General features: G+C 36.4%; 1 protein-coding gene across 2 annotated transcripts in view; it reads right to left on the bottom strand.

The window, feature by feature from the left end:
• Window positions 1-446: 446 nt before the first annotated feature.
• ddah1.S (dimethylarginine dimethylaminohydrolase 1 S homeolog) overlaps window positions 447-16,618 on the bottom strand; it is a 101,597-nt gene continuing 85,425 nt past the window's right edge. For both annotated transcript variants that reach the window (XM_041561277.1, XM_018260681.2), the window contains exons 3-6: window positions 13,023-13,096; window positions 11,635-11,754; window positions 1,342-1,485; window positions 447-877 (exon numbers count right to left, since the gene is read on the bottom strand). In XM_041561277.1, the coding sequence (XP_041417211.1) occupies window positions 758-877; window positions 1,342-1,485; window positions 11,635-11,754; window positions 13,023-13,096 (458 nt within the window). In that variant the 3' untranslated portion in view covers window positions 447-757. The remainder of the gene's footprint in view (window positions 878-1,341; window positions 1,486-11,634; window positions 11,755-13,022; window positions 13,097-16,618) is intronic.

Raw genomic sequence — 16,618 nt, 5'->3', positions numbered from 1 at the left:
GAAGTTGTTACAATTTGTAACATCAGTGTTTTAGTCCCTCTTTCCCTGCCAGGATTTTAAATGATGCAGAAAGAAAAGAACTGTTAAACAGCTGAATTTCAGAATAGAAATGGCATTTATTCATACTTATAAATATGGGTATATTAGGGGATTCTGTGTTATGTGGGCCTCTTTATCAAATTTTGGGTTGGAAGCCGGAGTTCCCCTTTAAGGTTGCAGTTATTTAAAGTAATCTTTGAAAGCTAATGTAATAACCTGCATCAATATCAGTGTTCCTTTTCAAAGTAAATGTTGCAAAGAGTCAGATGACCAAGTGACACAGTTCAGCCTCCAGTATTTCTTGCACATACAATTTACAGCTTGCAAGATTTATCCTGAATGTAACTTAGTAAATTTGACCTTCCCAAAGTATGTTGATGCATCAAGTTGTCAAAAAAAGCAACATATTAAGTTTCAAGTTCAAAGCTTTACTTGATGTGGCTGAGCAGCTCAGCCCAGTGACAATGAATGACACAGAGGTGTGGAAACTGTATTTGAAAAAGACCAGAAACCATTTGGTTGGAGACTTGAATGGGAACGACTGACACATGGCAATATTTGGCCAGCCCTATTAAACCACAAGACACGGGAATAGTACCTGAACGGAAATAGCAACTCAGTTAGTAGCACAGTGGTGGATTGTCAGTACAAATCAACAAATTGTAAGTGGCCACAGATTCTGCTATCTGGCAGCTGCCATTTACATGAGCTTTGAAACTCAGAGACTCAGAGTCTTTTTGTTAATAAGGAGGGAGCAGCAGGTCAGACATCCATCTACTTTTGCAAGCTCAGTGTTGGGAAGTGGAATCAGCATGTGTTCCTTCAGTTTTTCAAACACCTGGAAAAAAATAAAAGCAAAGTGTGGTGAAATGTCACTGGTTTATCATCATTAACGGGCCTCTCAATGGCTTGTTTTCTGAATATCCTTATTTTCAGTAATACTTGAAAGAGCAATATTTGTATTTCAAGGTAAAAGTAAAGTTCACTCTGGAGAACCAGTGGTTCTCCAGAGTGAACTTTACTTTTACCTTGGATATATTGTGGCCTGGACGGTGCCACTGACTCTGTTTGATAGAACCCTGATACATTTGGAGTGAGGGACCACCCGACAATCAAGAGAATTACCAATATTTGTATTTCCCCTTTGTACAATGTTTTGTCTAATTGAAGCATTCCATTGAAGTATTTTTGTTCCTTTGCTTGTCCCATGTGTGGTGCTTGGCAAGTAGTTGATGTATTTGCCATTCAGTTGTGTTATTTTTTTTGTGAAAAATAAATACATAACCTGCTTGATATTTTTACCTTTGCACTCTCTGGAAAATCTTCAGGTGCACGATGCAGTAGAACATGCCCTTTGCTTGGAATGTTCAAATAAATGCAGTTAGCTGCAGCATCATCAGGCAATGTCAGCTTGTCATAGCGGTGATCACTCATCTGCTGCATGGTCTGTGAAACATAATCATTGGAACACACGGTCATGACCCTAATCAGTCAATCAGCAGACACAAAGAAACATTACCACAGGCACATAGTATTTACTTCTTTCCCTCCTGTAAATTCAACTTCATTTTTATGATATCTAAGCAAAGCTGTATATACACATTATAGAACAATTCTTATTTATTTGCATGCCTTTTTGTAATTTCCAAATGAACCAGAGACTCAGGACCAGGCTGCTCATGGCATATACACACTAGTTAGGTTTGTACACCACAATATTTTCTCCCTTTTCTTGTCCTCAGAGGAACTGTAGTGATGTATCTCAGAGATGCTTAGCAAATTCCCACAGCTATGAAATAAGTAGAAGTAAAAGTTGTGTTAATTCAACTGTTAATTCTAAAATTGCACTAAAATTACTTTCGAAACCAGCATTAGGATGTCTCACTGGAGGCCTATAGGCAGAAGATGGCCCTCTAATGAATTTTATTGCCTGCAGTTTGCCCACTGGTTCCACAGACTTCTTTGTAGGACATGAAAAATTACATTATATACAATCCATGACCATTATATATATCAGCCAGTTGGCCAATCACATGGAAGATGTTGAACAGCTCTATCTTCCTGAAAATCAGTTTGATTTTACATGCATTGATTGAAGATGACTGAAATAGAATTATCATTACTGTACAGTAAACAGGGGTAGAATGTGTGTTTGACTATTACGATAATGCCATGCTCAGGAAAAATAGGAGCTTGAAATCAGGGCAAAAAAAAAAAAAAAGCAACAAAATTAATTATTATTAGAAAATGATTATTTTTGGGTTTTCGTGTCTTATGTTAAAGGTAACCTGTCACCAAAACATGAAAGCTGTATGATAAAAGCCCTTTTCAAATTAAACATGAAACCCAAATTATATTTCGTATCAAAACATCCATACCAATTATATAGGCATCTCAAAAATCTCAGCTGTCAGTCATATATTGCCTGTCTTGTCTCAGGCATAGAGGCGAGGCAGGCAATTACTTTCACTTTCCATTCTGCACTTCCCAGATGTCACTGCTCTCCTCATTCCCCCCTCCTCACTGATTATAATTGTGTAGCCTCTGTATAGGCATGGCCATCAAGGTTTTGGAATGATACAAAGTTTACTGTAATAACCTGACTGCTTGCTGCGATTGTGAATTCCAAGGGGCAGATTCACTAAAGGACGAAGTGGCTAACGCTAATGAAAATTCGCCAGTGTTGCCACCGTCAGGGACATCGCTAATTCACTAACAGGCGCCAATTTGAGACAGTCGCTAGCATTCATTCGTACTCTGACAGTCGACTTTTTGCTCTGGTGAAAGCTCATTACTCCGCAAATTCATTCTTTTGCCAGAGTTGCCTATGCCACCTCAGACCAGGCAAAGTGCTAAAAAGAATCTAGATCTTCCTCAATCTTCTGTCAGTTACAAGTTACAAAAACGCTGGCAACTTTTCCTTTTTTCGAAGCGAGATTGCCTGCAAAAGTCCTAACAAACTTTTTTTGGGGAACCCGCCATATGCAAATTGACCTAAGCACAAGATCACTAGCGAATTCTCGTTAGGCACAAACGAGCGCTAGCTGCTCGCACTGCCGAAGTAACGCTAGCGAAAAGTTTCCAGCATTCGGCGCTCAAGGCGCAACTTTGCATATTAGTGAATTAGCGTAGTGGTAGCAAATTTGCGCCTGGCGAAGTGATGTGATGTGTGCAAAGCGGTTGATGGCGACAACTTGCCCTTTAAGATATTTGTATGTATTTCCATTCTGTAGTATCAAAACATGTTAAAATCACAGTCCAAGTTTCTCTTGCAATTTCATTCCAATCAAACTCAATTTTCTGCAGTAGCCCTTTACATGTTCACAATACAGCTGAAGCAGAATGGCGCTGTGCGCATATAACTAACAAATATGCCTTAGCATTGCTGTTCTGGTAGATTCATTGAGAAAACCAAAAATGAGTTCTGTGTTTCTACTGGAGAGAGAAGCGTGTTTAAAAAAAAACAACCTATTTTTAAAAGTTACGTCCTTTTTTTGTTGGTTTAGCTTTGTCTCTGTGCACCTGTCCAATGAATGGAAATAAGTGAATCTTGCCCAAGAACAGTTATTTTTAGTTATGTTTCTTAACAAATTTGGTAGAAGAAACTGTTTCTGAGGGCTGAAGGGAGAGCCTGCCTGGCTACAGAAGAACAAAATGTTCTGTGTTCCGTAGACAAAGAATGTCTCTAAAAAGTAGATTGATTTAATAGATGCATACATATGTTAGAAATGAGTTATTCACAAGATTATGATTATTACGTCTGGAACGCCACCGCTCCACTCACACTTATTATTTTCTCATCAGTGAATGTGTGCTTCCTAAAGTCAAAGAGAAGGATGTATTTAAGAGCTTAATGTTAAACAAACTCACTCAAATGTCTGCTCAGATTGGAGATGCGTGGTATTTGGAGCAGCGTCAAGAGGGTAAAGAGGGTCAGGTTTCATGATGGGAGCACATAATGCAATTTGCCCCTGTGCACTCTCAAGTTAATGGGAGATATAATGTAAGGGGACTGACTGTTCGTCAGATGTGATTTAACTTGTAGCCAACTAAATAATTGTATGATCATGTCTGTAGCATGAATGAGGCATAAAGGCTTGCAGTTCCTTCCAAAAACATATGCTTTATGATGTATGATGTATTCGATTCAAAGCTGTTATCAGGTTATATGATATCAGTAATGTGTTTTTGCAGACTGAGAGAGTAAAATGATTTAGTCTATATCTATGGTTTATAATCCTTTGGGAGTTATTTTTCTCTATATTCTTTTGACGGGTTGCTGTATGTCAGAGGTCACTGTGATTGGAACAGTGCTGTAGATCCAGACTTGTTGTGGTTTCATTCCATCCCCTAGTTGCTATTACAATCCCTTATTTAGGGTTAAAAGTCAAGTAGGTAGTTAAGAGCTTTATAAACTTCAAATATGTCATGCTTTGAGGATTCTATGTGGTAGGCCTTATACATGTGTTTATGGCATTATTCATTCAGATAGCTTGCATGCATTTAACTCAACATTAGCTGTTTATTACTGAGAAAGGCACATGAAAAGTTATGTATTTCAACTGAAAATATATATAATAAAAAACTCTAAGACCATAGTCCAGTTTACTAAATGAAGCAATAAATCAGTAACTTATAGTTAGCCCTGTAACAGCTGTATTCTAACATATGTCACTGTCTGTTACGTTATGATGGCTGTTTCATGGAAAGCATCTAGTAACACAGTTGGGTATTCAAGGGAATCCCTTGGTGAGCTTGAAAGGAATGGTGTTCATGGAGGTCAGTAAGTTCAAGAAGGGGGAAAAATACCCTGTGAAATGGAGCACAATAATAATAGTAAAAATCACCCACTAGAGCTTCCTCGTTACTGGAAAAAATGATTGCAGCGGGTTCATAGTACATTCAGCACAGCAGACCTGCATCGTTAACATTTTTTCCAGTTTGAGTATAGCATTCATTAACCCAGGATGAGGTGTAACTGTGCAGAATTACAGTTTCAGAAATAGCTAAAGTAAATACATCGTCCTACTTGCCTGTGACATATTTATGTGTTTCAGATGTTCTTTTGTTATGTAAAGGATTTTGTATCTTTTCTAGACAACTTCAGCAGGACCATAAATGATGAAGTAAGCAAACTAAACCTGTTTTTTTTTTTTGCAGTTATTTACAGTTTTACAGTGATTGCTTTAAGAGAGCCACAGAAGAAGACATACCATAGCATTAGTGTAGTGACTGCTATGGAAGCATTAGGGGAGTTATACATGAAATCTAATATTGGGGTATGTGCTAATAATGAGAGATACTTTTTTCTCAAGGGGAACCATCTGTGGCTTACAAAAACACTTATTGTACAGCTGTCTTTATAAACACTGCTGTGCTCTGCCTATAGCACTGAAATTAACAACCAGATATTATATATAAACTTCTGAAGGCAATGTAATAAGAGGTGTAAACTTTGCCCGAAGTCAAGTAAACCATAGCAACAAAATCAAAAGGCCAGCTACAAGGGTTGTTTTGCCGCTATTAGAAAGGATGCCCATGAAAGTACTTGGGTCTACAACAGGTTCAAGAGAATGACTGAGTAAGTAGATTAAAGATAGTAGTGACGACTTGCAAGTTTGGGGGCACCTCTTATCTAGTTCTGCACTGGGCCTTTTGTTGAGACTTTTGTTACTCTACTGCAGGGATCCCCAACCTTTTGAACCCGTGAGCAACATTCAGAAGTAAAAAGGAGTTGGGGAGCAACGCTAGCATGAAAAATCTTCTTGGGGTGTCATATAAGGGCTGTAATTGGCCATTTGGTAGTCCCTATGTGGATTGTCATCCTACATTGAGTCTATGTTTGGCAGTGCACCTGGTTTTTATACAACCAAAACTTGCCTCCAAGCCAGGAATTCAAAAATAAGCCCCTGCTTTGAGGCTACTGAGAGCAACATCCAAGGGGTTGGAGAGCAACATGTTGCTCACGAGCTACTGGTTGGGGATCACTGCACTGGGTTCTCTACTGGATTCACATATTTATTTCAAAGAGCAGAACATTTGATGTATCAGATGTATGTGAAAGCATTTTATTGGTCGCTATGATACGATGCCCAGTGTAAACTTTGTGTCATATTATATTAAACCCTAGAGTAGCTACAGCAGTACAAAATTAGTTGGATATAATAAATGATAAATAAATGAACATATAGGCTACAGTGCATTTGCTCCCCTTGTTTCTTCCAGGGAAATAAATAGAAATCCTTTGTGCACACTGGATATAGCATTACATCTTTATCATTGCATGTCATGACTCTCTTCTATTCAAGTCCTTAATTTAACAAGCACTTACCAAGCTCATTTATGTAGTGAAAGTGTAAGCAAACAAAGGTTTGACAGTAGAACATTTTCTAAGCAAAGTTTATATTTCAACAGAGTCACCCACTCCTGAGGACGGCTTGAGTTAGGAGCCGAAACGTTGAAATAAACACTATTTGATTTTTTCCCTTTAAAAAGACCTGGTGTGGGGTTCATTTGTTTTATATATATATATATATATATATATATATATATATATATATATATATATATATATACAGTATATATATATATATATATATATATATATAAGTATATATATATGTATATATATATATATATATATATATATATATATATATATATATATATATATATATATATATATATATATATATATATATATATATATAAAAACATTGAGCCTGGTGTACGCACTCTAGCCAGTTTTTGCTTCCTTGTTAGTGCAGGGTCAAATTAGAATATAAAGTAGTTTTTAGAGGGACCAGCACCGCTTGTATTGCAAATTCGTTTCGGCCCACATTAGGGCCTTTATCAAGGAATATATATGCATTACATCTCAAAAAAGGTTTAAGACCATAACCAAGTAGGAGTGTTGCCACTGGTAAAAAGTATACTTGAGGCCAATGTTATTTAAAGGGAAGAAAGATAAAAATATAGGAAGGTCAGTATTTTTTCCAGAAAAGGTGGCAATCCGACTTAGCAGCCTGGCCTGCATTAGTTTTTTCACTTTTTATATACGACACCAGGGATGTTCATGAATGTTGTCTCACCCAGTACTTCTCATTATTAATCAGGAATCTTACCCCATATGTGATAAAAGGCACTAATTTTGCCATGGGGCAGTAACCCATAGCAACCAATAAGATGCCTGCTTTTAAACAGGTGACAAGTAAATGCTGCCTGCTCAATGGCTGCTATGGGTTATTGCTTCTGGGCAAACTTAGTGCCTTTTATTACATAACCCTCAGTGTTATTCTTGAAACTCTGTGCCTTGTTAACAGGAAATAATTGAGTGGTACATGCTGACATCAACAATACATCAATTCTGCACGGTGTGTTGCTTAGTTGTACAATGTTACACTAAATGTTAATTTACCAATTTGTTTCTGTGCAATAGATGGTTTACAGGGGTTTACAGTCTTTTTCAATTCAGTTTGTTATTGATTTGATTAAACAAGTTACTTAGGGACTTAGTTTGTGTTTGGAACTATACCTGTGTTTAACAACAAGATGGCACTGTGCATCTGCTTGGTGGCACTCCTAATTCTACCTGCTCTAATGCTTTAACCATTCCCACTTTATTATTACTTAATTGTCTTTTAGGAGTGTTTATGTGGTGTTGGCTATTTATACTCTGATTTCACTGAAAGTGTCAGGACCTTCAGGTAATAGCTGTATTACTTATATCAGCCTCAATGTTAAAAACACTGGGCAGATTTGTTACTGGGCAGAATCCCATGGCAACCAATCAAATGATGCAAAGTTGCCTAATGTTAGTAGGTGAACCCCAAAATACCTATAATTTACCCATCTATTGTGGCTTCTGTTGCAGGGAATGAGATTTTATTTTAGTGGGCTTAAAAAATTAGAAAAGCAGCTCTGAGTTGCATATAAGTTGTGGCCACAGTCTGCTGTGCTGCAAAGAATATAGCATCTGGAGCTGAATTCCAGAGAAGTCCTCAATGGATTGAGCAAGCATTCTCTGGCTCCCAGGGAGAATAAAAACTTAACAACTGGACTGGGTCTGCTAGAGGCTGGAATCAATTACAGGAGAGAGCACAGCATGTGATGGTGAGAACACAAAGTACATTTCATTGCAGCACCCTATCACTGCCATGGCCAACACACCACAAACTTACATTTTTTACATATATAAACAATTGTCAGAATGTGCAAAAGGGCAGATATGCTAAACCTTTGCCATCACTTTCCCCTCACAAGGAGATGGAATTTTCCAACCAAATACTGTTGCTAGGCAGACCTACGTTTTCAATCAAAATCACTTCCAGTTTCCCAGCCCCTGTAATGAATCAGAACAGTTTTTCCTTCAACACTCATAAGATCATCATAACTTTTTTTTCTGAAGCCATTGTTTGCCTCTCTCTATAATCTTTCTCTCATTAGCCTTTTATAACACTCACAAATTTATGAGGCTGAAGAGTTTCCCTCTGTAACATTTCCTGTAATGGACTGGACACTGTAGTGGACACGCAGAAAGAAATTCCTATTATGCTTAGTCAGGCCTCACTTGCCTGCAGCCACACCATGCATTAGATCAGTAGTTTTATTCTTCCAGTAGCCAGTCTTCTTTCCTCCAGAAGCACAGCTTCTCTCCCCAGAACTATCTTCTCATAGATTTGGAGGTTATTGGATTATCTTCTTTAATAATGCAGTAAGTTTCCAGGATTCTATGTTTTAGTCTCTTACTTACATGAAAGTTAACAATATAAATTAAAGTGGATCTAAACCCAAACAAATAAATTGATACATTTACAATAATTTCATCATTTTAGTGGTTTCTCAGTTTTAAAATGCTAATACTCGGCTTTTAGCTCAACTGAGAATCAACAGCCCTAGGGCCAATTTGATACTGGAACTGCATAGATATATAAGGTTTGACCTCTGGCCTTCAATATAGCTAATGACCTGTCTAAAACTGCTAATTTCTCAGAAAGCACTAAAAGTATAATACTCAGTAACTTTATCAATGCATTTTTAAAACCCCTGTAGGTCACCTACTGCATAAATATATCCAGGAATGCTCAGGTTTGGACCCAAAAGGGTATAGTTATCAATCAGTTCTCAAAGGCTCATAGAGTAATATAGTCAAAATCGAGATTCTCTGTTATGCACTAAAAAATATCTGTTTCTTGTATACTGCTATAAGCATGACACTATTTTTAAACTGTCCAAACAAATCTATATATGTATGTATGTATCTATCTAACATATTTGTCAGGTATACATGCTATGAACTATTTTAGAAAGCCCTTTTTCTCTATAATGATAAAACAATAGCTTGTACTTGATCCCAACTAAGATATAATTAATCCTTATTGGAAGCAAAACCAGCTTTTTGTTTTTATTTAATGTTTAAATGATTTTATAGTATAGTTAAGGCATGAAGATCCAAATTAAGGAAAGATCCGTTATCCGGAAAACCCAGGTCCCGAGCATTCTGGATAATAGGTCCAATACCTGTATTTCATTAATGCAATATAACATTTTTGTTGAACACTGTGGGGCAGATTTATCAAGGGTCGAATTTCGAAGTGAAAAAAACTTCAAAATTCGACCATCGAATAGGGTAGTCCGACATTCGAAGTCGAAGGATTTTTAAGATCGTACGATCGTAATTCGATCGTACGATTTAATCGTACGATCGTACGATTTTACAAAAAAAACCTTCGACTTCTCAAAACTTAGCCAAATACTGGCTACAGGTTCTAGGATGTCCCCATAGGCTAACATAGCAATTCGTCAGGTTTAAGGTGGCAAAGTCGAAGTTTTTTAAAGAGACAGTACATCGATTTTCGAATGGTCAAATTTGTGAAGTATGTTCAATTAGAATCGAAGAGGAATTTGGCCTATTCGATGGTCGAAGTATCCAAAAATTACTTCAAAACTCGAGCATTCTTTCCATTCTTTCAATCGGTCGTTCTGCAAGAAGAATCGTCGCATCTATGGGGAGCTTAAGGCTAAACACAGTTAAATAATTACATATAATATGGGCAGATAGTAACATATACCAACATATAACAACCTAAGTGAGACTCCCCTTAATCTAAGTAAGATTCCTATAAAAAGGAAAACTGACAAGATATAATTAAATGATTCAAATCCCTATGTTTATTGCATTGCACAGACTAACCAGACAGATTTTAATACAATTTAGTCACACCATTGGAATTTTATTCTTTATTCTCCTACAGGCTCAGCAGCCGGATTCCTGTGTATTAGTAAAGATCTATTGTGTTCCTGGTAAGGTAATGTAAAGTGCACAAGGAATTGGGTCATCAGTAGTGGTGCCATCACACTGCACTCTGATCTGTAAAGTTACTCAGTAGGGGGCCTGCACACGGATCAATGGTTATAGAGTTCAGAAAAAGACTCAATTGTATGAAACAAATCAGCCATGTGTGGCCTTCTTGAGTTTCAGTGGATGATAAACATTTATTCATAATACCTGTAACCTGCCAATTTTATTCTTTCACAGGCACAACATGAAGATTTCAAAGGAAATATAATAACTGCATTTAGTCATGGCTGGTTCAAGAGTAATCCTTTATCAATCAACCTCACACATTGTTTATAATGAGATTTAAACATGATCTACCAATCTACGAGAAAACATTCCAGAACTATTTTCAGCTTTGGAATGCATTCCACATAGCTTGGAGTCTAACAATATTTTTTAAGCTAACAAACGAGAGAATGGAATTCTAAGATAAACCTACTTTTATAATAGAGTACACACATTGCTCAACCTACCTGTAGTTTCATATTTAATCACTGACCCTTACCCCACGTACACTAATCCCATACATTCATTTATATCATATCAGTATACTAAATACATAGGTGTGGGTAGGAGGGTACATGCACACAGGTTTATAAGAGGACCCTTACTGCACTCTGGGAGTCTAGTATCATAGATAATAGTATCAGGGCAGACACATTAATGCATTGCAATACTGCATGCATCTTGCTGGAGTAGGCCTGCTGCACAATCCTCTTTAGTAATGGGATCCTCATTAAAAGTCAGAGAACTAAACAGTTTATGACTGACAGGGCTCTTTGCTCTTGCCACATTGCATGGCATAGCAAACTAAAAAATAAATTCATCAGTGTAGGCGATCAGATACCAGGCAGGCAAGTTGTTAAACCACTATATTTACTGTACATCTTTATAAATATTGTATGACTACAAATTAAACCCAACCCCCAAATTAATAATCCTTCCCACTCAGAGCTCTTTCCCCAATAACATCACTGACAGTGTCTAAAAGTCCAGGGCCCAACCTCATACATGTTCTCTAACCACAGAGTAAATCAATTTCCTTATTTTACTTTTTAAGTTTAACATTAAAAAATGTAGAGGATATGATCTAAGCTTGTGCATATACAGTATGATGTCAGAGGGGTGAGTTTTAGTCTCCAACTATTTTTCAATGATCTTCAGCCAGCCTAAGGAATGTTCACTCTGACAATCAATGGCTATATCATGACTTTGCTGGTTTTTATGGCACTGCATGAACAAATATATATTTTTACCTTCAGAGCTTTTTGAGCGGCTTCACTCGAGCCTATAGCAATGAGGTTTGGTCCGGCCATGCTGCAGAAACTTTTCAGGTGCAATGTCTCACACACTGGCACAGTGGAAACGGCATAATCCTGGTGGAAGAAATAATTTGGTTTGTGTGTATATGATTATTTGTCATAAGGTCAGAGACAATACATTTGGGCAGGTTTAAAAAAATCAAGTTTGTGTCTTTTCTTGATTAGCAAAAACATGCAAACAAGAAAATGTGTTTACTGATAGATACTTTAAACTTGCCCACTGCTTATCACACAGAGGAAAAATCAGGGAGATGGTGAAGTAGAACATATTGTGATCAGGTCTGATTGACTGGGGCTTTAAAGTTTACTTCTGTTGATGGTAAGAAAAACACCTTTTATAACTTCTAATTGGTAAGGATTTTATCATAAAAATATCTATACATGCCCTTTAAGCTTTAATCTCATGGTAGCCAATATGAATATATTAGAACGGATCATTCATTATGCTGAATATACTGTATGCATATATGCCCATGTTCTATGTTTTAATGATCCTAAAAACAAGTTTAATAACGCTTAATAATTAATAACTTCAGAGGAAGTTATAAAGTAGAGATTTTATAGTAAGCATGGCAGGCAGTCTATATTCCTATTATACTAATAAAAGTTGATAATTGAAAGCATATCCAGTAAAGCAAGCTCGCAAATATTGATCTAATCATGTTGCAAGATAAACTCTATCAATTAAAATCCAAGTTATATCCAGGGCATTAAAAGTAAAAAAATATTTATTGTACGTGGCTACGAGGAGGTTTAAAATAAGATGGTTAAGGGCAACTTTAGATGTATAATCCAGTGGAGAGGCCAATAGTAAGCCAAAGAAAATATAAGTAATGGGAATTTAAAGTGAATAATCAGCAATCTGTACCTACAGGAAGAACATATTCAGCAGAAAATGTAAGGGTAAGAGAAAGATACCAAATGTATATAGGGGTGAAAGGATAACAATCCACCAATATTTCTTTAAAAGGGACAAAAAATAGTGATTATAAAAACCTGTCCTATGAAAACCCATATGTGTTTCATGTGAATATACAGTAATAGACTAAATCTCAAGAATCATGACATTCAATTTGGCCTTAAATGATTAAAGGGGTTATTTATTAAGATCTGAAATTTTCTGGTCAGACTTTTAAAGGTGATTAACAGTGTTAAAAGTCAAAATAAAAATGTACTCCAACTCAGACCTGCCAAGTTCATGTAGAAATCAATGACAGATATCCTGATCTGCTCTGGGTTTTGTGTTTTTTTTGGGCAGACCACAGCTGATTAAAACACAGCTACATGTGCATACATTACTGTTTACTCCCATTAATACTGACCTTAAATGTATCTGCCAGAATTTCAGCACCACGTTGATTGGTCCTTTTAGACAAACCCACAAAGAATTCCCTTCCTGCAAGAAAACAAAATAACGTATAACTTATTTATGCAAGTAGATGCCTTATAGCAATGTTCTGTTCAGATCCTTAAGTGCACATGGTGTGTGTTCTGTGTGTTCTAGGTATACACTTGATAAGACTAGAAGACCTATAACAGATTATCCCCAATATATTCTAAAAAAAGGGTACCAGTTCTTGGGGAACTTTCTATTAAAAGTTTGGACTGTATTTCAGTTCTTCATTAAACATCAATCATTTTATCTTTAGTTCTAAACCTGGAGACAGTGTGTATACTGAAAAATACTGTGTATATTTGTGGGGGTTATGAAATAAAATGTTCAAAGTGAGTGAAATTGCCTATAGCAGTTATACAATAGATAACATTCACTAGTCATCTGTTTAGAAGCAAATATATTATTGGTTGCTATGGTCTAGTGGACCTAGCTAAACTTTGCTTCCATTAATTACAGAGGGGATATAGAGCTAATATATCAATGCCACAGTAGCAAATTATACAGGGCTAAGGGGCACAAAATTGTGCCCCCTAAAGCCTATGCAGGTACCACTGGTGCCAGTGGTATTGACTTGTGCAAGCTGCACTCTCCATTGAACCAGATTACAGGTACAGTGTACAAGGCTGCCAGATACTATTTAATTCTTGCCACAGGCAGCTTATGGGTATAGTGCTTCCAAGTATCTCCTGGCACACCCTATCTTGAGAGTAGAAAGCGCTAAACCTTTTACTCGTCTGCTGCTCACTTCAGACTTTGTAAATGATGCCCAAAGGGGCTTGACAAAGGGGATCACCCCGAAACAAAAAAAATACAGCAAGGGTTGTCCCTGCTTGCAACTAAGACCTGTGTGCTGGTGGAATTTATTTACCCATTTTATATGTGCCTCATATGAATTGTGCTAACATGCAAACCAATTAGGAATTAATGATTTTTTGTAGTCCTTGTTACAGCTTGTGGAACAGAGCAAAACACACATTTACTGTTGCAAATTCAGGGATGGCTAGAAATAGTATTTTAAGTACAGGTATGGGATCTGTTGTCCAGAAACGTATTATCCAGAAAGCTCCGAATTACGGAAGACCATCTCCCATAGACTCAATTATAATCAAATAATCCAAATTTTAAAAAAATATTTCCCTTTTCTCTGTAATAATAAAACAGTACCTTGTACTTGACCCTAACTAAGATATAATGAATCCGTATTGGCAGTAAATACTATTGGGTTTATTTAATATTTACATATTTTCTAGTAGACTTAAGGTATGAAGATCCAAATTATGGAAAGATATGTTATCCTGAAAACCCCAGGTCCCAAGCATTCTGGATAATATGTCCCATTCCTGTAAAGTTTTCTCTTTTAAAATATTAGTGCTAACCTGTTTTTGAGGTATCAGAGTAACATAAAACCCATGGCATAAAAGTGTGGCTCCTACTGTCAGTGTTTCCTTTTATTTCTGTGGCTGTGTGTGCAAAAATGTATCTGGTACATCACAAAATGTGTGTGAGCAGAATAAGTACTAAGCTATGTGTTTTTATATAAAATTATCAATGGACACAGTAATTTGTTGTAGCACTCTACAATGCCATACTTAGATTTAGGTTTAGAGCAGGGCTGTCCAACTGGAGGGCTCATCCTTGTGTGCCCCCCCACATGAAAGTCTGCCTGCTGTGTCTGTTTACCTTGTGTAAAATTTAAAAGGTATCAGTACATTGATTAATTGGCCCCTACATTGTTTAAACCTCAAATTCAGACTGTAATCCCCTGTATTGTTCACACATGTAATCCCCCATGCATTGTTCACACTTGCAACACCTCTATTGTTCACATCCTAAAGCCCTGTATTGTTCACACCTGAGACTCAGACTGAAACTGCCCACATTGTTCACCTTTTCACACTTCATACAAAATGCTGATTGGGCACCAGCACTGTGTCACTGTATGTAGTACATTTTAGAAGAATATGAAAAGAATTAATATATGAAACAAATTAATTAAAGATAAATCAATTACCCAGCAACTCAATCTGATATAAAAGTAGGAAAATTGATATACATATTGATATACATATCCACCTTCAGATATTCCATATCTGAAGGTGGAGTTGTCCCAAAACTTTCTACCTACTGCATTTACTATCCCTTCATATATTAATTCTTCTCATATTCTTCTAAATCCTAAATTGGACTAATGCACTTCACTTAGGTATTATAATTAATTTATTTTTAAGACTTATGCGCTTTAGGTAGTGGATCAATTGCAATTGAATTAATTGTTAATGAATGGTAGCCCTAATAGATTTAAATTGATTTAGTCTGCCTTTTTTAAAAATTCAATGAATTAGCACTTTAATTTAAAAGCTATAAACTTTGTAACCTAATAATGAAATATTAATGAATTGATATATCCACTATTTATACTTCTAAGATCACGTAATCATACAGTTAAGGTGTATTCACGTTCAATTATATTTATTAATCAAGTAAGATGGCCGTATTTACAGTTAAGGAGGGGCTCATAATAGGGGAGGGGGTAACTAGCCATTGTAATTAACTGCTACCATTTACATTTGCTCAGAAGAATCAAGCATTTGTTAATGCAATTTAACTGTTTTGTTATGGCTAGTGCAAGAAATTATATTTGTCAATACAAATATTTTAATAAGGAGAGTGCATTTCCACGACAATTGCCATTGACTGGGCATTTGTATTGGGATCGGGTTTATTTTCAGATGCACATGGAATGAGAAGAGCGAGGGAGAGAGAGAGAGAGAGAGAGGGACAACACAGATCAGACTGTATTGACAAAGAACAAACTGGAACTAGAAGAGTAATTGAGTGCATGATAAGGCTGATTGAGAGACAACACAGTAACTTCCATTAGGTCCAGAAGTATGGCTGAAATGAAAATAAGATGTAGAGGCTGCAGTTAGGCAAGAAAGGTGAGAGATAAGTATGATCAGAATATGGCTAGATATAGAGAGATTAGATGTATCATGGATGTGTAGAGAACTGTGTAAAACACGTAGTATATAAGAGATGCACTTGTATATTACAGATAAACAGCAGAATTGGCTCAGGTAGACCACAACATATTGCTGGTAAAAGCCTAACCAGGTAAAGTGGATGCAACTGCAAGGAAGGCAAAACATAGATGGAAGTATATTTTTACCATTCCTATACAGTCTGTCAGGCCCTGACAAGAAAGGAGTATTATAGATTTAAGAACTGGTCTCCCAAAGATACTTTTGGAATTGAAATAAGTTCATTTCAGGTAGTAAATTGTATTACAGTTGGCAAAGGTGTGATGGAATGTTAACTATGAAGAAAGAATAGTCTAAGTTATTATTTTGGCATATATATAAGACCTGAGAAAATAGAATTACGTAATGCAAATTTGTTCAATAAACACAATGAGGTTTCAGAAAAAAACTTCCCTTTAATAACAAGAGGCCCTTTTAACACCAATGAAGGCATTGTTCCATGAAGCTGCTATTATATATATTTCATAAACAGATATATCTT

Source organism: Xenopus laevis, chromosome 4S (assembly GCF_017654675.1).
Source record: "Xenopus laevis strain J_2021 chromosome 4S, Xenopus_laevis_v10.1, whole genome shotgun sequence".
In the NCBI taxonomy this organism is placed as follows: Eukaryota; Metazoa; Chordata; class Amphibia; order Anura; family Pipidae; genus Xenopus; species Xenopus laevis.
This window is presented reverse-complemented; position numbering and strand designations above follow the sequence as displayed.